The sequence below is a fragment of the Limulus polyphemus genome, unplaced genomic scaffold (genome assembly GCF_000517525.1).
Source record: "Limulus polyphemus unplaced genomic scaffold, Limulus_polyphemus-2.1.2 Scaffold1481, whole genome shotgun sequence".
NCBI lineage: Eukaryota > Metazoa > Arthropoda > Merostomata > Xiphosura > Limulidae > Limulus > Limulus polyphemus.
In genome coordinates this window covers 240,327-265,898 of record NW_013667091.1, presented here as the reverse complement: position 1 = coordinate 265,898, position 25,572 = coordinate 240,327, and the positions used below count along the sequence as shown (strand labels likewise).

The following is a 25,572-nucleotide window of genomic DNA, read 5'->3' as shown; positions in this document are numbered from 1 at the left end:
GGTGCATTCCAACAGGCTTTGGCGTTACCATGGTCCAGAACATTTCAGTTGGGACGAAGTGAACAGTGGAACAAAAGACGCCACTGAAGACATGTCACCTGAAAAAGCCTCTGTCTACCCGGTTTAGAGAAGGGAAACAGTGGAGCCGTTAATGAAGTTGTTACCACTGATGTGACTGCTACCAATAATGGAACATTTCCTGATGGAGCAGATGAACCCCAAGTGAAGCAGAAGCCAATGAGACAGAGACCAGTACGGAAGAAGATATGTCTTGTAAAATTAAGAGCCTTTGTTGTATTTTAATTTTGTGTTTGCAAATTCTGTACATTTAATTAAGTTATTGTTAACTATCTATTGGTTTAATGTAAGTGGCTATTTTTCGTGACGAGCAATACTAAGAAAGGGGCAGTGTTACGACAGCGGTAGTCACATGATTCTGGGAACACGTCATGAGTTTCTAGAAGTATCATGACTTTTCCTGTCAACTCTAATCTTTTCCAGGCGCCCTCTATTTTAGTATATAAGCTCGGCAAGTAAAGCGGAGATATAATTGTGTTACGTCTCCGTTTGTTAATTAACTTTCCGTAACTTCGTTCCGACGAAACTTTAGCGACACAAGTCCTTACTTAATAAAGCTGGTTTAGTCTTTCCGAATACAACTTTACGATACACTTATTTTCAATATTCGCGCTAAAACAAACACTATAACGAACGAACGTTAACTTCAACAATACTCTGTGACTGCAATTCAATTACTCACTATCTACACAAACATTATTGTCACGTTGTGAGCGTCTTATTTATATACCAGATAAACATATATCTAGTAAATGCTAGGGCATTCACGAAGGAACAAGATACTTCTAGAAAATAGGTGGCGTCACACTAGTCACATGACCTCGATGACGCAACACTTGCAGATAGAGACAGATAATTGAGTCAAGCGAGCGGTAGTGACCGCAAGTAAAGTGCGTGAATCGTTGTCAATTATAGCGTGTGTTTACGATAAAGTGACTGTGGAAATTCTGTGTATTGCAAAGCTGTATTGAGAAAGAATAAACTAGTTTTATTTAAGAAAGGACTTGTATCGCTGAAGTTCCTTGGGAAGAATTTATACCGGAAATTGACAAACGACCAGAGACGTAACAGAAGTGTCATTTCTTTGTCTTCTGTCTCTGACTGGATATGTGTGTGCTTGAATATTTACATTTCAATTTGTTTGTTTGTTTATCAGTTGTTAAGTGCAAAGCTACACAATGGGCTATCTCTGATCTGCCCACTGTGTGTATTGAAATCCGATTTTTAGCGTTATAAATTCTCACACTTACCGCTCAGCTACTGTCACACACTTCGTCAGAGAATCGTATTCATGCTGTAGAACACAGACATCTATATATACTATATGTATGATGTTTTTAGATGTAGTTTTTCAAAACATCACAAAAATATAAAGCATAGTCTCATCTTTCGATTTTAGTTCATCCAGTATTACTGGTGGCGGAATTCCCCATACTGGTATAACTCCGTGGCAAACGTAAAATCGAATAATATATAGGACTTCACAGACATTTATAGTCTTATACTGTTCAGTTAATTCATACAAAATAAAACCGTGAATTTTATCACCAATTCACATCAATTCATACAATGAAACGTGACTTACGTACTTGTACCTAACTCTTTACTTAAGAATATCATTGTACTTTCATTGCCTGAAAGGGTTAGGGAAGCTGGTGTTTACAGCATATGATACATGACGTAACCATTAACTGCCAAATATACAAGAATCAGGCGAGCGCGTGTTTATGTCACGTGATAAGTGACGTAAACGTTAAAGATACTGAGGGAGAAAGAAGTGACTTGCTCATTATTTTCATGGTTTTGAATTAATGGATAGTGAAAAGTTAACTTTAAATTTTGTAATTTATATTTCGTAATTTAATATTTCAAGTTCACCATGACTTCAACGCCAAGAAGCTTGGCAGAAGAACCCCTAAATGGTAAGCAGTCACTGCATTCTGTAGTCTACAGTACGATGACAGATACTAAGAAATTGGAACCGTCAAAAGAATTGTACTTGTAAGTTGTAGATACATGATGGCGACGTCGAAACATGGCATATTAGTTATTACACTCTTTACAACATTTGGATTTGGATATTTAGTTATTATGAGTCACTTATTTGTAACAGTTTTACGAATTTATCAGTGATACTGGAATATTTAAGGTGATGTACATTAGTGTCTAAGAAAATGACAAATATCAATTAAATGCAATAAACTGCATTTACCTTTATACAATAAATATAATTACACAAGTATTTTAAAAGAACTTGTGTGAACCTATTGCAGAAATCATGCTGAGTGCCTTTTAGTTTTACATTGTGCATAATTTCTTCATGAATTGACAGATTTAAGTGTTACACAGTATGTAGGATATTTCTGTATTGTTGCATAACAGTAAATAGATATATTAGTTATTTTTTTTACTTTACCTAGTAAATTCTAGCTAGCTTAAAAACCCCAAATACTAGTGTAATAATCTTGTTATAAAGTTTTTGAACTGAAAATACAAGGATATTTTAAAGTTGGGACTGAGACTGTGGGAGTGAAACATCCTTGATTGACCATGTCCCCTTAATGTCCCATAATTTATATGCAGAACTCTTCCACTGTGCTACTGTCAGACTTAGTTCTATTATTACACAGCTAGACCAGTACCAGTAGTAATCATATTATAGATATTACAAACACTACTGCCATTAGTATTAACTGTTATTGTTAGTAATAGTAAATTAGACCTAATTAGATCACTGAATGTGACACTGTTTATTTTCAAAATCAGTTGCTTATACCACATATTATACAATTGTGGCTTGACTATGGGTTATATCTCCTTATCTAACTTAAACATTAATTTTATCAATATCATTACATCTTTTGTTTCTATGTATAAGTAAATCTTAAAATTCAATTCACTTTAATATTTACTATTTTTAGTGGCTTGAGTGACATATCTACTAGTACCACTATGTCACAATCCTTTTCAGCACATTTTTAGTGACTTGAGTGACTTATCTACCAGTACCACTATGTCACAATCCTTTTTAGTGACTTGAGTGACCTATCTACCAGTACCACTATGTCACAATCCTTTTTAGTGACTTGAGTGACTTATCTACCAGTACTATGTCACAATCCTTTTTAGTGACTTGAGTGACTTATCTACCAGTACTACTATGTCACAATCATTTTCAGCACATTTTTAGTGACTTGAGTGACATATCTACTTCACTCAAGTCACTAAAAAGGATTGTGACATAGTGGTACTCTTATCTAACAGTACCACTATGTCACAATCCTTTTTAGTGACTTATCTAACAGTACCATTATGTCACAAGCCTTTTTAGTGACTTGAGTGACTTATCTAACAGTACCATTATGTCACAATCCTTTTTAGTGACTTGAGTGACTTATCTACCAGTACCACTATGTCACAATCCTTTTTAGTGACTTATCTACCAGTACCACTGTCACAATCCTTTTCAGCACATTTTTAGTGACTTGAGTGACCTATCTACCAGTACCACTATGTCACAATCCTTTTCTTCAGTCATGTGATTGAGTGAGTTACCATCTTAAGCTAAAAGTGTGACCGAAGGTTGAGAACCCAAATTCATTACTTTTCATTTTCTGTTATTAATATGCTGACTGTTTGTCCAACGTACCAATTGACCCTATTCATTCTGTCATGCCTCTACATTAAGGAATGCCTAACGGTTTTATGTTATCAATAAACATTACCAGTTTCACGATCGGTTTTGAATTTAATGCTATACAACATCAGACTTTCTACACAATTCTGATGATAGATTATGAATTATATTTCAGAAATTCACTTTAGACAGTTTCAAAAAATGTCTTTATCACCAAACAAATCTTTGTTAGTTTTGTTGTTAGAAATTTCACTTTTGATAGACATTTAGCTTGCATGTATAGTAACTTTTTTCAGCTAGTGTTTAAAAAATATACTTGTAGAAACTTTGAATAACTTGAACATTATACTATAACGTTGAAAACAAGGCTCTTTGAAACTGTAGTTGTATTTTACGTCTTCACATGTACATAAATATTAGAAGTGGTGAAGAACTGTATTTCTACAGAAAAGAAATGCTACTTTGTATTTCCTAAACAGATGCTTTGAGGTAACAAAGAAATACCTTTTTCCTGTCATATTTTCTTATTATAGTGTTATATTCACATTGTATTGTATATTTGTTTATTATCAACATCTAATTACTGTATTTTAAGTGTATAAGTAAATAAACTGTAAATGATATGGTTTAATTTTTTTTTTAACTTATAATTCAGCTGCAGTTTTCATCATCTAAATAAGGCACTTTTGTTTAAATTACATATCAGATTTTAAAAATACAATTTGAAGCTGCTCACTACAGATTGTATTATGTATGATCAATCATTGGAATTTGTAAAATGGAGAATATGATTTATAGAAATAAACTAAGAGAAGTCCTGAAAGTTATAATTAAAACTAAAGCAAATTATGGAAATAATTTGGCTTAAAACATGAAATTTGACATGCTTACATTAAGTGTTGAGTGAGTCAAAAACAGAATTAGTCCTTTATGAGGTTTTAAAGGGAACTGTATTATGGAAAAAAAGAAAAAGGACATGGTTTAGAACTAAACCTTTCTTATGTTTTTAGTGATAAAAGTGTCAGAGGTTCTCAAGGTGACCAGTTAATCTAAAATGGGAAGACTTCTTAAAATGATTAGTTGTACTTATGTATTCTGTAATTTATGTACAATGAAATATAGGGCCTGGTCCTGGTATTATAATCTGATTAAGGTTGCCATATGTACATTTCTTATATAAAGGAACTTAACTCATGGCTGATTATGAACCCATTCAATGCTGATTAGCTCATTATTTAGCAGCCCTTCATTTTTGATTTACATTGGTATCAATAATAACAAGGAATATATGGTAGAAAAACAAAGTAATTTAAAATCTCTGGTCTCCTTCCTGTGGTAACAATGAAGTAACAGACTTATTAGGATGATAATTACCTTTCTTCATAATCTTTGTAAACACTATGTTTTTGAGGCAGTGAAACAGATATAGAAGCCTAAATGAGAATCTGGTTGAGTATATAATGTAGTATGTATTTAACTGATAAGCTTGATAATGATACATTTGAGCTACTCTAAATACAGAGACTTTAACCTGGAGACCTTACAACTGTGTATAATAATTGGGATCTTCATCTCTGCACTTAGCCTTGCTATGTAAAGTGATTCAGCCATCAGTGTATGTATGTTTACTTAAAGTTTCAGCCATCAGTGTATGTATGTTTATTTACAGTTTCAGCCATCAGCATATGTGTGTTTACTTACAGTTTCAGCCATCGGCATATATATGTATGTTTACTGACAATTTCAGCTATCAGCATATGTATGTTTACTGACAATTTCAGCCATCAGCATATGTATGTTTATTTACAGTTTCAGCCATCAGTGTATATATGTATGTTTACTTACAGTTTCAGTCATCAGCGTATGTATGTTTACTTACAGTTTCAGCCATCAGCGTATGTATGTTTACTTACAGTTTCAGCCATCAGCGTATGTATGTTTACTTACAATTTCAGCCATCAGCATATGTATGTTTATGTACAGTTTCAGCCATCAGCGTATATATGTTTGCTGACAGTTCTTTAATACAAACAAACAGTTTCAAACTTTTTATTAGTGTGAACTGTAGCCTATCAAGATTGAAATCAAGTTTTATTGTAATACATATAGTCATTATAATCCACTGAGGTTTCTCTTGTATTATTCATTGTTTTAATTTTATCAGTTAAGCCTTGAAGATATTCCTTTTTTTTTTGTGGTCTGTAATTGTGTGTACAAGTGGTCTGTAATAGGGTGTACAAGTGGTCTGTAATAGGGTGTACAAGTGGTCTGTAATAGTATGTACAAGTGGTCTGTAATAGTATGTACAAGTGGTCTGTAATGGTATGTACAAGTGGTCTGTAATGGTATGTACAAGTGATCTGTAATGTACAAGTGGTCTGTAATGGTATGTACAAGTGGTCTGTAATGGTATATACAAGTGGTATGTAATGGTATGTACAAGTGGTCTGTAATAGTATGTAGAAGTGGTCTGTAATGGTATGTTCAAGTGGTCTGTAATGGTATATACAAGTGGTCTGTAATAGTATGTAGAAGTGGTCTGTAATAGTATGTACAAGTGGTCTGTAATGGTATGTACAAGTGATCTGTAATAGTATGTACAAGTGGTCTGTAATGGTTTATACAAGTGGTCTGTAATGGTATGTACAAGTGGTCTGTAATAGTATGTACAAGTGGTCTGTAATGGTATGTACAAGTGGTCTGTAATAGTATGTACAAGTGGTCTGTAATAGTATGTACAAGTGGTCTGTAATGGTATGTACAAGTGGTCTGTAATGGTATATACAAGTGGCCTGTAATGGTATATACAAGTGGCCTGTAATGGTATATACAAGTGGCCTGTAATGGTATATACAAGTGGCCTGTAATGGTATATACAAGTGGTCTGTAATAGTATGTAGAAGTGATCTGTAATGGTATGTACAAGTGGTCTGTAATGGTATGTACAAATGGTCTGTAATGATATTGTTACGACAGCGGAAGTCACGTGACACTGGTAATATGTGATGAGTGTCTAGAAGATTCACGAAGATGCTAGTGCGTGCTACGCGCGTTTTTGATTGTATATAAGCACGCCAGACAAAGGAGAGATTCATTCGGAACTGGAGTAGCAGAGAGGGAGATTGAAGTTATAGATGCCGATAACCACCGTAACTAAAGTGCGTGAATCATTCATTGTGAATTATAGCGTGTGTTTAAGTTAAAGTGACTGTGGAAATTAAGTGTATTGCAAAGTTGAATTGAGAAAGAATAAACTAGTTTTATTTAAGAAGGACTTGTATCGCAGAAGTTTCTCGGAAAGAATTTCTACGGAAAATTAACAAACAAACACAGAGACGTAACAGTATGTACAAGTGGTCTGTAATAGTATGTACAATTTATTTCACTCACATATACCCTTATATTGAACTTCTATAATAAATGTATACAGTCCTAGTGTGATACTACATAAAATACATGTAGTTATGGTTTATTTTATTGAAAATATTATAACATCTTTTATGTTTACTGTCATGCAACTACATTTCATCAATCTAGCTTATGTGATGCTTTAACTTTTGTTTTTCTCATGCTTTAATAGTAGGAACATAAATATTCATTGTAGAATGCTAAAAGAAATTGAAGGAACGATATAAAATTATATATGAAGAAACGTAACAAGTAATTTTGAATGAACCATAATTATAAAGTTGTTTACTTCTTTTTGAATAGCATGCACAAAGCAGTTGAAGTAATTATACTCATATTTAATGTAGAGTCATGGGTGGAGCTCAATTTAGCAAGTGGAGAATGCACTCACGCCCGTTCTACTCCTGTTCCTTTTGGGGGATCCATTTTGAATGGGAACATGGAAAAACTTCTGTGGGAAGCTCAGCGAGAAAGTAATCGTTCCTCGGCTATAGCAAGTGGAAAATCCTCTCATCGCAATAGGTATTATTGTTGCACGTATTAGTGTATTCAAGGCATGATATTGTTATTCTTAACTAATTGAACGAGTTTTGTGAACTTGAAACTTATACTTCCATTACTGTTAATACTGTCATTCATTTGCATTGAAAACTATAAATGTGTAAAACTATTAAGCAGTCCATTTTTACATCCAATCGATGTAGGTATCCAATATAATTTACAAAATGTTGTTATTCTGCAACAGTTAAGCTAGATTTTTGTGAAAATATGAAAACTAGGTATATAAAAATCTATGTATATCCTGCATCATCATCTAAACCATGGATTAGAACAATATATACTAAGATAAAAATTTAAAATATGTAGTGTTATAAATTATATTTATCCAGATCTGCTACAAAAATTATCAAATCTTATTATGTTAACATCTTTTTTTATAGAAAGTGCATTCTGTAAATATGTGAACTTGTAATTTCATCCAAGATGAAAGTTTTATTAATTATGGATAGAAATCAATATAAGTTTGATGAATTAGGTATAAAAATGTATTTGTTAAGAATAAGAGGAGGACAATAAAATGTATCTTTTTTTTTAAAGTTGTGAGATACAGTTAAAAAGTTACAGATGTGGTGCTTGTATCGTTGACATCTAACTTTCCAACATTAGTCACTTGACAACTGTTATTTTTGAACAGTAAAATAAATGTTTGTCAAACTTAATGAAAGCGCCTTTTTTTTCTTACCAATATGTACACATTTTGCAAAAGTTCATGTGTGACTAACAAGAAGTATAGTGTAAAGTATTTAAAAAGGCAAAACAATTATTGGTTCTCTAATATCTTAACTAGGATGGACTGTTAATTTCTAGAACTGGCATGTTTTTTTTTATAGTTATGTATAGTTCAAACATGCAAATTTCTTGATGACTTTGAAAATCTGAAACCTAGGAATCTTGTTCACTAAAAACACCATAAAATAAGTGATGATTAGAAATGGCTACAAATTACAGCTCCGAATTATGTTTTTCAATATCTAGCACATGATTATCATATTTTAGTTTTTTAAGATTATCTGCAAATTTTACTAATTAATCAGGATGTCAAAAAAACTATCATCAGATTATCTAAAGAAATAAGATAATAAATAATTATTTAAAGGAATAATTTAACTACATAAGAGCATCTATAAGAGACTGTTTTTATTTTGTGTCACTACTTTAGTAAATATTAATGATACATTAATAGTGTGTGTTGTGTGTCTATATATATATATATATATATATCAGGACATAACTTTTTGAGGGATTTTGTTTCTGTCTCATGTGGATGGGTGTGTCTTTTGTGTATGATCCCTTTGATGTTTTTTACATTGAGAATAAGTGTGTACAAATCTCTTTCAGAGTTCTTGTATTGTTTGACTTTTTATTAACGCGTAAATGTTAAGAGATTAAGCTACAAACTATGAAAGTATGGATAATGCTAATGTAAGCAATTCATAGTTTACTGATATCATAAACTTAATTATAATTGACATACTTATTCTGTGATATCATATTCCCCTAGGGTTTCAGTTATACTCTATGATAACTCACCTTCTGTGCCAGGTAGTGCTAGCTCAATTTCAACATATGTGAAACTTGATATGGTAGAAAGTGATAGTGTGTTAGCATTCTTTGAATGCCATACAGGAAGTTTCTGTTTATTATTCTCAAAGTTTATGTAATGTACTATACATTCTAAAGGCTTACTTAGTGTACTATACATTTTGAAGGCTTACTTACTGTGCTATACATTCTAAAGGCTTACTTAGTGTATTATACATTCTAAAGGCTTACTTACTGTACTATACATTCTAAAGGCTTACTTAGTGTACTATACATTCTAAAGGCTTACTTACTGTACTATACATTCTAAAGGCTTACTTAGTGTACTATACATTCTGAAGGCTTACTTACTGTGCTATACATTCTAAAGGCTTACTTAGTGTACTATACATTCTAAAGGCTTACTTACTGTACTATACATTCTAAAGGCTTACTTAGTGTACTATACATTCTGAAGGCTTACTTACTGTGCTATACATTCTAAAGGCTTACTTACTGTACTATACATTCTAAAGGCTTACTTACTGTACTATACATTCTAAAGGCTTACTTAGTGTACTATACATTCTAAAGGCTTACTTAGTGTACTGTATATTCTAAAGGCTTACTTAGTGTACTGTATATTCTAAAAGTATAACTGACATGTTCTAGTATGTTCATTATCTTGCCTCACTTCACTCGTGCTGATATCCACGATGTTCTGTGCACCATCATAGTTTATTTTAGCTACATATTTGTTTATGTGAAATAATATCAAACTTATGTTTTCTTGAGATTTTGTAATACAAAAATACTGTTGGTGTTGTTTATGAGAAACTAGTATAAAAGCCCGTCAAAAATGATGAAAAACCTGCCAAATTTGATTCCTTTAATATGCATTTGCAACTTTGCCTCCCATAAACTGACATAAGAAAAATAAAGGGCCTTGTAGTTCCCGAGCCCTTCTTCTGTTTCTTTCTGCCAGTGTTTCCATCATTAAACTTCAGAATGGTTCTGTATTTATTCTACAATTTTGAGTCTATCATATACTCTTCTAGGCTTATCTATATTTCATCAGAGAGTGACACATTAAGCAAATGGGCATCAAATCTAAATTATGTCATAAGTTCGACTTTGTCATCCAGGGAAGGAGATTGGAAAACATTTTCTGATGTAAATTGATAATTTAACAAAGATACGTTTTCAGATTGTGAAAGTGGTGCAATTTTTTTGTACACTTTAGTCCAAATACATCTTTAATTTTCAATAAATCGTAGACTATTCGCTTCTAATTGACAGGAAGCCAAAGTACTTAAATTACGTAATAAGTTGCTATGACATCAGTGCGTGACTGAGAGACAGACAGAAAGATACACACTGTGTTTACAGCTAGATACACACTGTGTTTTATAGTATTAGATCACTTTAATGCATATTCCATTCCACTTTTGTTAGGGTCTGCTGTTTTATAATTTTCAGAAAAACAACTTTGTGGATTTTTTTTCAAGCCTACGTACCAGTGTTACCACTTTAAATGCTGGAAATTTATTTCTATAATAAAACTATAATTTTTTTCTGTTATTTTTAAAATACTGTGAAGAAAAGCAGCTACTAATTGAAATTGATTTTGAAGTGAAAGTAAACTGTTACTAAAACTACTCAAGTAAATTTCTCTCAGTGTTTTTGTTTCTCTTTTTTACAAAAATTACTTTCAGTAATAGAAGAAACTGGTGTTTAAACATGTTAGATGCTGACTATGTCTAATACAGTAATTAAAAAGTAGAATAAAAATAATTTACTGTTTGCTTTGTTATATCTTAACTTTTTTTTTAAACCTTTTATGATACTAATTCTTATTGAATGATATCCTAATGTTTCCCCGTTTTCATATCTGTAAAATTATTCTGAGACATAGTTTTACCTGTATGCATACATAGCTTTCTGTGACTACTGAATTTGTTATGATAAAGTTAATTATTCCGTTGCCCCCAAACCCTCACAGGAGTTGCTTCAGCTTTAGGCTTTCATCAGGTTTACAGAGTCTCTTGCCCCCAAACCCTCACAGGTACATGAATATTCTTCAGGAATAGTTTCAGCTTTAATCCTTCATCAGGTTCACAATGTTAATGCTGCTGTAATTGAACTTTTCAAGTCATGTAGTAATGGAAAGTTTTATCTAACTTATTGGTAATTCTTTTGTTCATAAGCTATGGTTGATGTATTTATAAATATAATACTATTTGGTTATATACAGAGTGTTTAGTTAGACTTAGCTGTATCTCCTTGACATAGCAATTTGATAATACTTATACATTTGTGGTTTTAAGAGCCAGGAAAATAACATTCCTTGTTTAAATTTGCAAGGATCTTTCAATTCTCAAATGACCAATCTACAACCTATGCAATATATTTTTCTGTTCTTCTAAAAAATAAATTAAGTAAATATGATTATAATGAGTGTATATATGTGTGTGTCTGAAAAATGTACTTATTTCACCTTTCTTTTTCTCAGTCTTGTCCAAATTAGATCTTTCAAAATTTTATTTTCATATTTTTTCCAGCCCAAAGAGCCCTCACAGTCCAGTGAGTGAACCACGATCTAATCCTCAAGAACTACTTATCATTAATAAAGTAAGGTTTAGCATCCATAAATTTCTATATAAGTAATCTAACATTTTTGATACATTTAATTCCTATAACACTGTATGCATGATTGGTGTGTATATTTTATTTATCTTCATATAAACGCATTATTAGAACAACATTTAAAGATTACTGCCCTTACACTGGACAAATTTTAACTTAGATTAATAGCAAAGTTGCTAAGATGATATATGAATTAGTCAAGTATTTTGACATTAGGAACTTACTAACGTTCTTTTCAACAAGTTTCATATTCGAAGTCATTTTAAGTTTTCTTGTTTGCATTTCATAGGCATTTAGCTTAATTGATGTTTAAAAATATCAACCAATACCTAGCTTACTATATAATACTAGTAGATGAATATAGGTAAGTGTTCCTAGCTTACTATATAATACTAGTAGATGAATATAGGTAAGTGTATACCTAGCTTACTATATAATACTAGTAGATGAATATAGGTCAGTGTTCCTAGCTTACTATATAATACTAGTAGAGGAACATAGGTCAGTGAATACCGAGTTTACTATATAATACTAGTAGATGAATATAGGTCAATGTACCTAGCTTACTATGTAATACCAACAAATGAATATAGGTCAGTGTTCCTAGGTAACTATATAATACTAGTAGATGAATATAGGTAATTGTATACCTAGCTTACTATATAATACTAGTAGATGAATATAGATCAGTGTTCCTAGCTTACTATATAATACTAGTAGATGAATATAGGTCAATGTACCTAGCTTACTATATAATACTAGTAGATGAACAGAGTTAAGTGTTCCTAGCTTACTATGTAATTTTAACAAATTAATATAGGTCAGTGTTCCTAGCGAACAAAATAATACTAGTAGATGAACATAGGTCAGTGTTCCTAGCTTACCATATAATACTAGTAGATGGACATAGGTCAGTGTATACCTAGCTTACTATATAACACTAGTTGATGAATATAGGTCAGTGTACCTAGCTTACTATATAATAGTAGCAGATGAATACAGGTCAGTGTATACCTAGCTTACTATATAATAGTAGTAGATGAATATAGGTCAATGTTCCTAGCTTACTACATAATACTACTAGATGAATATAGGTTAGTGTACATAGCTTACCATATAACACTAGTAGATGAATATAGATCAGTGTTCCTAGCTTATTATACAATACTAACAAATGAACATAGGTCAGTGTACCTAACTTACTATATAATACTAGTTTATGAATATAGGTCAGTGTTCCTAGCTTACTATATAATACTAGTTGATGAATATAGCTCAGTTTTCCTAGCTTATTATGTAATACTAACAAATGAATATAGGTCAGTGTTCCTAGCTTACTATATAATAGTAGCAGATGAATATAGGTCAATGTTCCTAGCTTACTACATAATACTTGTAGATGAATATAGGTAAGTTTATACCTAGCTTTCTACATAATACTAGTAGCTGAACAAATGCTAGTGTACCTAGCTTACTATATAATACTAGTAGATGAATAAGGTCAGTGTTCTTCTCTTACTATATAATACTAGTAGATGAATATAGGTCAATGTTCCTAGCTTACTATATAATACTAGTAGATGAATATAGGTCAATGTTCCTAGCTTACTACATAAAACTAGTAGATGAATATAGGTCAATGTTCCTAGCTTACTATATAATACTGGTAGATGAATATAGGTTAGTGTACCTAGCTTACAATATAATACTAGTAGATGAACATTGGTCAGTGTTCCTAGCTTATTATATAATACTAGTAGATGAACATAGGTCAGTGTTCCTAGCTTACTATATAATACTAGTAGATGAATATAGGTCAGTTTTCCTAGTTTATTATGTAATACTAACAAATGAATATAAGTCAGTGTTCCTAGCTTACTACATAATACTAGTAGATTAATATAGGTAAGTTTATACCTAGCTTACTACATAATACTAGTAGCTGAACAAATGTTAGTGTTCCTAGCTTACTATATAATACTAGTAGATGAATATAGCTCAGTTTTCCTGGCTTACAATATAATACTATTTGATGAGTATAGGTCGGTGTTCCTAGCCTACTATATAATACTAGTAGATGAATATAGGTTAGTGTACATAGCTTACTATATAATACTAGTAGATGAACAGAGTTAAGTGTTTTTATCTTATTATATAATACTAGTAGATGAACATAGGTCAGTGTTTTTAGCTTACTATGTAATTTTAACAAATGAATATAGGTCAGTGTTTCTAGCTTACTATATAATACTAGTAGATGAATATAGGTCAGTGTCCCTAACTTATTATATAATACTAACAAATGAATATAGGTCAGTGTACCTAGCTTACTATATAATAGTTGTAGATGAATATATGTCAGTGTATACCTAGCTTACTATATAATACTAGTAGATGAATATAGGTCAATGTACCTAGCTTACTATATAATACTAGTAGATGAACAGAGTTAAGTGTTCCTAGCTTACTATGTAATTTTAACAAATTAATATAGGTCAGTGTTCCTAGCTAACGAAATAATACTAGTAGATGAACATAGGTCAGTGTTCCTAGCTGACTATATAATACTAGTAGATTAATATAGGTCAGTGTATACCTAGCTTACTGTATAATACTAGTAGATGAATATAGGTCAGTGTATACCTAGCCTACTATATAATACTAGTTGTTGAGCATAGGTCAATGTTTTTAACTTATGATATAATACTATCAGATGATTGAAGGTTAGTATATGTAGTATATTATGTACCTATTTGTAGCAACATGCGTCAAACCACCTTGACATAAGTGGCTGGGTAGTTGCAGAAGCATGGGTCAAACCACCTTGACATAAGTGGCTGGGTAGTTGCAGAAGCATGGGTCAAACCACCTTGACATAACTGGCTGGGTTGTTGCAGAAGCATGGGTCAAACCACCTTGACATAACTGGCTGGGTAGTTGCAGCAGCATGTGTCAAACCACCTTGACATAACTGGCTGGGTAGTTGCAGAAGCATGGGTCAAACCACCTTGACATAACTGGCTGGGTAGTTGCAGAAGCATGGGTCAAACCACCTTGACATAACAAACCTGGTAGTGTTTAGTTTGTTTCATCTGATTCCTTTTCCTAGGAAATTGGATTTTTCCTGATGAGTCACACTATTGTTCACTTGATGTATTTTGTTGAGCCATGGGCTATGACCATCATTTATGTGCCTGGAGCAAGGTGCAATAAAAAATAACTGTGGTTGCACTTGTGTTGCACTGTTTAATCCCTTGAATGTCAGTCAGAGAGCCACTTGTGTCACACTGTATAAACCTTTGAACGTCAGTCAGAGAGCCACTTGTGTCACACTGTATAACCCCTTGAACGTCAGTCAGAGAATTATTTTTGTACTACTTGTGTTGCACTGTGTAACCCCTTGAACGTCAGTCAGAGAAAGATTTTTTGTACCACTTGTGTCACACTGTGTAACCCCTTGAACGTCAGTCAGAGAGCCACTTGTGTCACACTGTATAACCCCTTGAACGTCAGTCAGAGAAAGATTTTTTAGTACCACTTGTGTATCTTTTGCAACTTCGAGAGAGTGCTTTCATTAGATCTGCCCCACCTATTAAATGGTCATTGTTTAGGTTTTTTCACAGCCTTTCCCTGAGCATCACGTTGACTTTTGTCATGGATGTCATGTGTGTGATAAGTTGTAAGAATATATACAATTTGACTTATTACACAACTCATGTGATAGAAGACTGTACTCATCTTTTTTTATTACATATGCGATAGCAAAGTGTACTTTGATTTTATGAACTGCTTGAATGAGAGGCATCCTTTGAAGCTTATCTACACACAAATCACATCCTGTTTGAAACTTTGCCTTTTACAAATCAGCTATTTCTCATACTTTGAACAGTTTGTAATGATTTGAATCAGAAGGTCAAAGTTTGCATAGTAGAGAAATTTTAGTATTAATCAGGGAGTCATTGGACCAAGCTGTGTCTTGTACTTAATTACTATAAGCATTAAAACTCCAAAAGTGCCACCATTTCATGTGAAATTTTTGGTTTTCATTGACAAGTTGATGCATGCAGTGAGAGATTATTACCTTCTCTGGCCAGGTAGTCTGCTGCACCTGCAAATATATTAATTACAAAATATCCTCCGTCAAGTGAAATATGAAATGGTCATTTGGCTTTAGTTCATTGGGGAGGAGAACATGTATGTCTGGGGTCCCTTGAAATACTATATATGCTTTTAGACAACTGTGGTAAGGCATGAACCCTGCTGTAGGACAAGAAGGCTATATAATGTCTTCATGCAGTATTTTTTTACTGTTTAAACAGTGTAGAAGGTCTGTGAAACAAATGAAAATAGATTGTATAAATTCAAACACGCACACACAATAATGTTATCTTGCCACTAAAATTAACTGACAGATTTGATTTTTTTTTACATTTTCAGATTTGATAGTATTAATCCACACCTCAAAGCGTAAGAAAGGCTCACTACATGTATTAACTTTGAAAAATTAAGTTATTTTCAGATAATCTTAATACTCTTCTTAAGGTAGAAAGTAGTTAAACAGTAGATTGAATTTCACATATTTTGATACAAACTCTCGTAGTTGGAACATTTGGGTTTAATTTTTGGTATAGTAATGTCGTCTTTTATTTCTCCACCTTAAACTGTTCCTTATGTAGTTTGTAATATTTGAAAGTGGCTATTCTTATGGTTTGTACTCAAAATGTACTTTTGTCGAACACCAGAGCCAGTTCATTGAGTTAGGAGGAGAGTAATACATAAGTAGGGCATCACAAGATGACTAGACCAATTTAGGCTCAAATTATAGAACATTAGTTCAGTTTTACAGAGGTCATAGCTTCTATACTTGCTATGGCACTCATGTTTTACAATGAACTTTCCTACCTTTATAATGCTGTAGAAATTAAGATTAAGAACAGAACTTGTGTTAAAAGTTTATGACATACTCGTATAAAAATTAGTGTATAGTTGACCTAATAAATGAAGCTATTTACTCAAGGACAAAAAAAGAGACAATCCAATGATGTTTAGCTTCCCTGAGAGAAACATAATAAGAAATACCGATTACCAATTTACATTTTGTGTTTTTTAGGAAGACCTACTTGGTAAAGAAGGACAAGTTGTCACTGACTGGATATGGGATTGGAGTAGCAGACCCGACCAAAGACCCCCCAAGTTAGTTTTTTCTATTCTATATCTATATGTAAGGAAGTTGGAACTGTGATTAATAATCATATTTATGATTAATTTAATTGAGACTATCCAATACTTACTCAAAGAAAATAAGATAATATTAATCTTGGTAATAATCTGTTCACTTGAAAGAAAACTATGTCTGTATCTACGTAAGGAAAATTAAGGCACTTTAATTTAGGTTTTGAAACAAGAAGATATACTGTTTATTTGCAAATGTATCATGGAAAAAAAACTTCATTTTGTAATGAAATCATTAAAAGCAGTGAGGTGCTGGAAGACATTATTACTTAGGTTTATTTAAGAACAGAAATAGATAATGTCCAAGCATTTACTATACAGTGTTATTTTACTAGTTGGGAAATTATTAGTGTATAACTTGAAATTCTACAAGAGCATTTGGAAAAATTTCATATTATTATAAATAATTGGCATGGATTCAGAAATGTCTCTATAAATAGGTAACTTTCTTTAAAAATGTTGCATTCCGTCTGAATGTGGGTAATGCAAGATATTTATGTACATGTACATTTTGAAAGCTTTGATAAAATGCTACATAAAAGAATTCTTAAAAAACCTGCATCTGTTGGGCAGGGGATAAGCTAGTTAAATGAATTGAGAGTTGGTTGTTTGGTAAGAAGCAGAAGGCTGTTATAAGTGGGACAAAAAATCACAATGAATTGACGTTACAAGTGGTATACCATAGGATTCCATTCTAAAGTTTTTACTATTTCTCATTTTAAACAATAGCATTTATAATGGACTAACCAGTGAATTTATTAAATTTACAGACAATATTAAATTAATAGATATTTCTAATTGTAGTAAAGATGCTGAAGTTTTGCAGAAAGATTTGGACTCTTTGGTGAGCTGGGCTAATACTTGTCAGATTCCTTTTAAGAAAGGTTTGGACTCTTTGGTGAGCTGAGCTAATACTTGTCAGATTCCTTTTAAGAAAGATTTGGACTCTTTGGTGAGCTGGGCTAATACTTGTCAGATTCCTTTTAAGAAAGATTTGGACTCTTTGGTGAGCTGGGCTAATACTTGTCAGATTCCTTTTAAGAAAGATTTGGACTCTTTGGTGAGCTGGGCTAATACTTGTCAGATTCCTTTTAAGAAAGATTTGGACTCTTTGGTGAGCTGGGCTAATACTTATCAGATTCCTTTTATGTCTTAATAAAAGAAATGTTATGCATCTTGGTTACGACAACATTAATTATTATTGTAGGAATACCTAGGTGACATTAAAGAGTGAAAAATTCTGGTCTTTGCTTTTACAAAATTTTTGAATTATTCTACACAATATGCATTTACTTGTAATAAAGCAAATAGGATTTTTGGTTGTATAAGTAGAAATAATGAGTACAAGTTAACTCCTTGTTTTCAGGTTAGGTATTAAGGGCTTAATGCGTAACCACCAAAGTAACCATAAGATTAGTCATACTATAACATTTGGTAATGTATGCTTATCTTCACAAAGTTTTGCAGACTTTCAGAAAACATTATAAGGATTTTGTACACACAAAATCAGATTTTTATGAAATTTTTTTGCACTCATTTTGATAAATGCTCCACTGATCTTAAGAAACTCAGTTATCAATTTAACATGTATGATATATTGACAAGTAATAATTTCATGTATGATAAAACAATGGTGCATTTCGTACACAAAAGTAAAGGTTTTTCATTTGTTCAAATTGTGAACCAGAATTAATGATTAGAAAGTCTAAGCTGGTGAAGTGTGTTTCTTTACACTAGAGAACAAACGTTTCCAATTTTATCTGCCTGGTTACAGAATATCTCAAATGATGATGTTAATTTCAGTACAGTCTTACTAAGTTATAAAGTAGCTCTATATAAATAGAGATTTGTCCTGTTTTTAATTTTCTTGTAATCAATTAATACTTTTTATGTTTGTAAGTGATAATGAGGTTATTACAATATTTTTCACTGTATATATGTGCTAGAAATTGGACATTCAAGCACCCTCAACGAACTGGCCTGAGTTTGCGACACACAAAAGTGGCAAAGCGAGGACTCTTCTCTACTGAAGTTATCTCTGTATTAGTGTTCACTAATCTTCTGTCTCTGCTTTTGGGTGCTGGAATAGGGTAGGTACCATATTATTATTGTAATAGGGTAGGTACCATATTATTATTGTAATAGGACAGGTACCATATTATTATTGTAATAGGGTAGGTACCATATTATTATTGTAATAGGGTAGATACTATATTATTATTATTGCAATAGGGTAGGTAAAATATTGTTCTTGTAATAGGATAGGTACCATATTATTGTAATAGGGTAGGTACCATATTATTATTGTAATAGGGTAGGTACCACATTATTATTGTAATAGGATAGGTACAATATTATTCTTGTAATAGGATAGGTACCATAGGGTAGATACCATATTATTATTGTAATAGGGTAGGTACCATATTAGTATTGTAATAGAGTAGGTACCATATTATTATTGTAATAGAGTAGGCACCATATTATTATTGTAATAGGGTAGGTACCATATTAGTATTGTAATAGAGTAGGTACCATATTATTATTGTAATAGAGTAGGCACCATATAATTATTGTAATAGGGTAGGTACCATATAATTATTGTAATAGGGTAGGTACCATATTAGTATTGTAATAGAGTAGGTACCGTATTATTATTATAATAGGGTAGGTACCATATTATTATTGTAATAGGGTAGGTACAGTATTATTCTTGTAATAGGATAGGTACCATATTTTAGTAATAGGGTAGATACCATATAATTATTGTAATAGGGTAGGTACCATATAATTATTGTAGTAGGGTAGGTACCATATTATTATTCTAATAGGGTAGGTACCATATTATTCTTGTAATAGGGTACCTACCATATTATTATTGTAATAGGGTAGATACCATATAATTATTGTAATAGGGTAGATACCATATAATTATTGTAATAGGGTAGGTACCATATAATTATTTAAATAGAATAGGTACCATATAATTATTTAAATAGAATAGGTACCATATTATTCTTGTAATAGGGTAGGTACCATATAATTCTTGTAATAGGGTAGGTACAATATTATTATTGTAATAGGGTTGGTACTATATTATTCTTGTAATAGGATAGGTACCATATTATTTTTGTAGGGTAGGTACCGTATTATTATTATAATAGGGTAGGTACCATATTATTATTTTTGTAGGGTAGGTACCGTATTATTATTATTATAATAGGGTAGGTACCATATTATTCATGTAATAGGGTAGGAACCATAATATTTTTTGGAATACGGTGGGTACCATATTATTAATGTAATAAGATAGGTACCGTATAATTATTGTAATAGGGTAGGTACCTTATTATTCTTGTAATAGGGTAGGTACCAAATTATTATTGTAATAGGGTAGATACCATATTATTTTTGTAATAGGGTAGATACCATATTATTTTTGTAATAGGGTAGATACCATATTATTTTTGTAGGGTAGGTACCATAATATTCTTGTAATAGGGTACCTACCATATTATTATTGTAATAGGGTAGATACCATATTATTATTGTATAATTGTCTGATGTGGTTTACACTTAGTACTTAAGAGATGAACTGTATAAAATGTGTGTTAATTATAGTTCACTCCTTAGTGGCACAGTGGTTACTCTATGGACTTCTAATGATTGAAATCAAATTTTGTTACCCATGATGGACACAGCACAAATATCCTATTGTGTACCATTGTGCTTAACTACAAACAAACAGACCTAGAGGATAGAAGCAACTGCTGATATTAAAGATATTTTGAATATTTTAGTATCGTAAGACACACAAGTTATCTATAGTTATGTTTGTAATACAAAAATATTCAAGAACATGTTTACTGTTTTTCTACATGAGTTATCATTTTCATAAATAATGTGAATTATACTACAATCTAAATTTTTGTATAATTAACAATGTATGTTTTAAATTCCATCCAGTTGATTCAGTGGTAGTATTAAATGTGAAATTTTAATAAGTGACTAACGTAAACAAACCTTTTACTACAAAACCAAATAAGTTTATGGTTTAATAATTTTTGTTAATCTGGCTACTTAGGTAATTACAAATTATATAAAACTGTTAATACAAAATAATATAGTGATAACTTTTAGTGAAGTTACCAATAAGTTGATTTAATGATAACTAAGTCGGAAAGAAATGAAATTTTCTCCCTAAAAACAATCACTCTTTATCCACAAACATAGTGATCTCTAAACGTGACATCACATTTTCCAGATCAGTTTTCAATTCCCAAACTTTCATGTCTCATGTCTCCAATAAAATCTTTAAAACTTATAAAAACCTTATTTTAATTTTGTCCTTTATTTTTGCTTAGAATGGGCTAAAAAACCCCTCTAAAATTGAAAGTAAACTTATATTTTTAACCAAAAACATTTCTGCCAAACTTTCAATACTATAGTAATAGTATTATCGTAACTATATAAGAAGTCTGTGCTATATTGTGAGAATAATTCAAACTTCATTGTCAAAACTTACATGGTAGTATCTGTCGTCAAACATAAAGTACAAAATTTGTTATTAATCAAGTATAAGTGGCATATATTTAACTTTATTTGTGAAACCACAACTTGCTTTGTGTTTCTAAAAAAATATATATTTACTTTTGCATTGCTCCTTTGTTTAACCTGCTGTTCTTTTATTACTGTACAAGTTGCCAGACCTAATTTATAACCATTGGGTGTTGAAGGACTGAAACATCATTCAAATAGTTTTATAGTGATTTTAGAATTTAAATACAGATCTTAAATTGACTTGTGGAGCCACTAGTTTGCTGAACCTATATAAATTTGGGAGATTTTATGTAAATTTTATTCTATATAATTACTTCCAAAGTTTTATTAATCAAATAAAGTTATTTATTGAGGGATAAATTTTAGTTTTTCAAAATGGTAATCTAAATCTAGTCATAGTTGTGAAGCCTAAACTACTGTATCAAATCTGATTCATTTTTACTTTACAACATAACAAAAAAAATAGAATTATTTCTTTTTTCAGGCTATTCATTGGATGTCGTCTAGGAAACAGCATATCAGGAACAGCCACAGATGTTTTAAAGTGTCAGAAATAAGTTGAGTTGCCTGAAGTTGTTGAATGACTACATCTGATACATATGACAATTTTTACTACACTGTTACACTTATGTTTGATTTGTTTTGAACCAGGAATAATGACATAGTACAACATAAAACCTATTATTATTTGTATGTAATCTAACTTTGCTGTAAAACTGTGGCGTGAGGCAGTTAATAATTTAAAGTAAGTTAAAATGATGTTAAAGCTTTTTTTATGGTTACCTACTCTCCCATGTTAGTTGAGGAGAAGTGAATGTTTTTACTCTGTGTATGATATATTTTTAAAAGACCAGTCTTGGTAGGAATGTTGACTAAGGTGTGAATGTTATATGAGAAGAATCCATGTACATTATTAACAAGACACTTGGAGCTACATGTATGTTGTTTGAATCATCGTTTACTTACCACAAATAACCTCAATAACATGCGATAAATTTAGGAATAGAATGAGTCTCTTGTATGATTTTAACCCAAATTGTGGGAAAAAAAACCAGACTTGTATGTTAAGATTTTTATGAAGATACAAGCATCTTCAATATCAAACATCTGTAGTTTGTCAGTAGATTTTCACTTTACATTGTTAAAATGTTTTGTAACTTGTGAACTGTAAGTGTTGCTTGGGGCTTACCATGTTATATTTTATGTAATAATCTCCTTTAACACCTTTCCATAATCTTCACTGTACTTGGAGTTTTTTTTTTTTTTTCCTTCAGTTGTAAATGTGTATGTTGCATTGTGAGATTTTCATTTTGGCAAATAGGAGTTGATATTCCCCCCTCTCTGTGGAATTGTGTTTCAAGAATATACATTCAGTATATTGAACACATTTACAGTATTTGGTAGAATTCACCAAACATAATAGGATATTTTAATATGTGTAAGTACAAATTGCTTAGTCATTTTAATAAACTGGATCTTAATAAAATAAATATATGGTTACATACAATTCTTCCCTTCCTGTTGTAATTGAGAAATTGATACAGACTTACATTACTGTGAACCTTTTATTTTTGAAATTTGTATAAATGACTTTCACTTACACATGATACACTGTATGTTATCAGTCATTTACAAAAGAACATTGCTTGTATGTAATTTCTTTTTTCTGTTCAAACACTATTGAACCACAGCGATGATATTTGATATTATAATATAGCATAAAGAATTATTGTGTTTGATAATTTTTGTGTTTCAATATCTGTAGGTAGTAGTAGATGTCGGAAACTGCACTACCAAACATTATTAGTAAAATCAAAGTATTTCTAAAGAACCTACTGACTGTTTATAGTTGTTTTATTGATTTTGGGGGAGAAATTATAAACTTTTCTAGGGGAAATTTCTTTTTTAAACTAAAAAACATTTTTTCTACAGCATCACTTAATTATCTTGTAAATTTATGTGTAATTATGCAGTTATAATTGTTGAATGTATTTTCCTAATGGAGTACTGGTTAGTTTATTGAGAACAATAACTACAGCTTCTGAGATTATTGGCATAATGTTTATAATAATTATTATAAGTACCAACTGGCTGATTGTCTTTTTTTTGTAGTGAAAAGCTACACATGGGCTGTCTGCATTCTTTCCAACATGGGGAAATAAACTCTGGACTTAATTAGCCATAAAGTAAAATAACATGTATTAAAAATGTTACAGATATTACATGATACCAAAATAACAGTGATGCTACAGTGCACATATTTTTTATGCTAAAAGTTATAGATTCTAGAGAAAGTATTTGTTTTAATTTTATAAACCATCTATATCTAAAGTTTTTTTCAATGTTGTGTTCACCACTTGCTTTTATTATACTATGTACTGTGTGATATTAAAATAAAGTAGAGGGTATACTCTTTTCATCGATTAAATAGTCCATGTTGTATCAATCGAATCTCAAGCACTAAGCCTGTTTTGCTTATTGGGAAAGACTATATGTGCAGCATTCTGCTGGTGAACAAAACCAATTTCATAAAAACTCTGCCAAAGTTTTCAAATTTATCTGACACAATTATGAACACCTAAGATCTGTATTTCAACAACTATAAGTAAATCATGTTAAAATCACTTGAGATTTTCTCCCTTTATTTAAATAAAGTGAAGAAATTTAAATTCTTCTCATATTATGTAATTTTTTACGACCTAAATCATCACATATTCTTTTATTTTACCGAGTATTCTGTTATATCCACGTTTTAACCTACATCATCACATATTCTTTTATTTTATTTGGTGTTCTGTTATTTCCGCGTCTTAACCTAAATCATCACATATTCTTTTCTTTTATTGAGTATTCTATTATTTCCACATTTTAACCTAATTCATCACATTTTATTTTACCAAATGTTCTGTTATTTCCCTGTTTTAACCTAAATCGTCACACATTCTATTATTTTATTGAGTGTTCTGTTATTAACACGTTTTAACCTACATCATCACATATTATTTTATTTTATTGAGTATTTTTTTATTTCCACGTTTTACCTAAATCATCACATATTCTTTTATTTCATTGAGTATTCTGTTATTACCACGTTTTAACCTAAGTCATCACATATTCTATTATTTTATAATATTATGTTATTTCCACGTTTCAACATAAACGTCCATTTTTTTACTGAGTATTATGTTATTTCCACGTTTCAACCTAAATTATGACATATTCTTTTATTGAGTGTTCCGTTATTTCCGCGTTTTAACCTAAATCGTTACATATTTTATTTCATTGAGTATTCTGTTATTTCCGCGTTTTAACTTAAATCATCACATATTTTATTTTATTTAGTTTTCTGTTATTACTGCATTTTAACCTAGATCATCATATATTATTTTATTTTATTGACTGTTGTGTTATATCCGCGTTTTAACCTTATTCATCATATATTCTTTTATGTCATTTAGTATTTTGTTATTTCCAAGTTTTAACCTATATCATCACATATTCTTTTATTTCATTAAGTGTTTTGTTATTTCCACGTTTTAACCTAAATCATCACGTTTTCTTTTATTGTATTAAGTGTTCTATTATTTTCGCAGTTTAACCTGAATCATTATATATTATTTTATTGACTGTTGTGTTATATCCGCGTTTTAACTTAAATCATCACATATTTTATTTTATTGAGTTTTCTGTTTACTACATTTTAACATAGATCATCGTATATTCTTTTATTGAGTGTTCCGTTATTTCCGCGTTTTAACCCAATTCACCATATCTTCTTTTATTTTATTGACTGTTGTGTTATATCCGCGTTTTCACTTAAATTATCACATATTCTTTTATTTTATTGACTGTTGTGTTATATCCGCGTTTTCACTTAAATTATCACATATTCTTTTATTTTATTGACTGTTGTGTTATATCCGCGTTTTCAC

General features: G+C 31.1%; 1 protein-coding gene across 2 annotated transcripts; it reads left to right on the top strand.

Moving 5' to 3' along the window:
* Positions 1-1,820: 1,820 nt before the first annotated feature.
* On the top strand, positions 1,821-24,068 carry LOC106463784 (BCL2/adenovirus E1B 19 kDa protein-interacting protein 3-like). Of its 2 annotated transcripts, none has more exons than XM_022391380.1 (6): positions 1,821-2,000; positions 7,471-7,645; positions 11,767-11,836; positions 16,962-17,044; positions 19,030-19,173; positions 22,107-24,068. In XM_022391380.1, exons 1-6 carry the CDS (start codon positions 1,958-1,960, stop codon positions 22,195-22,197), a joined length of 606 nt encoding a protein of 201 aa, XP_022247088.1. In that variant the 5' UTR covers positions 1,821-1,957; the 3' UTR covers positions 22,198-24,068. The 2 variants fall into 2 exon arrangements, with proteins under 2 accessions (XP_022247088.1, XP_013779307.1); XM_013923853.2 differs by having other exon boundaries at positions 1,822-2,000; positions 22,125-24,068.
* Positions 24,069-25,572: the final 1,504 nt, after the last annotated feature.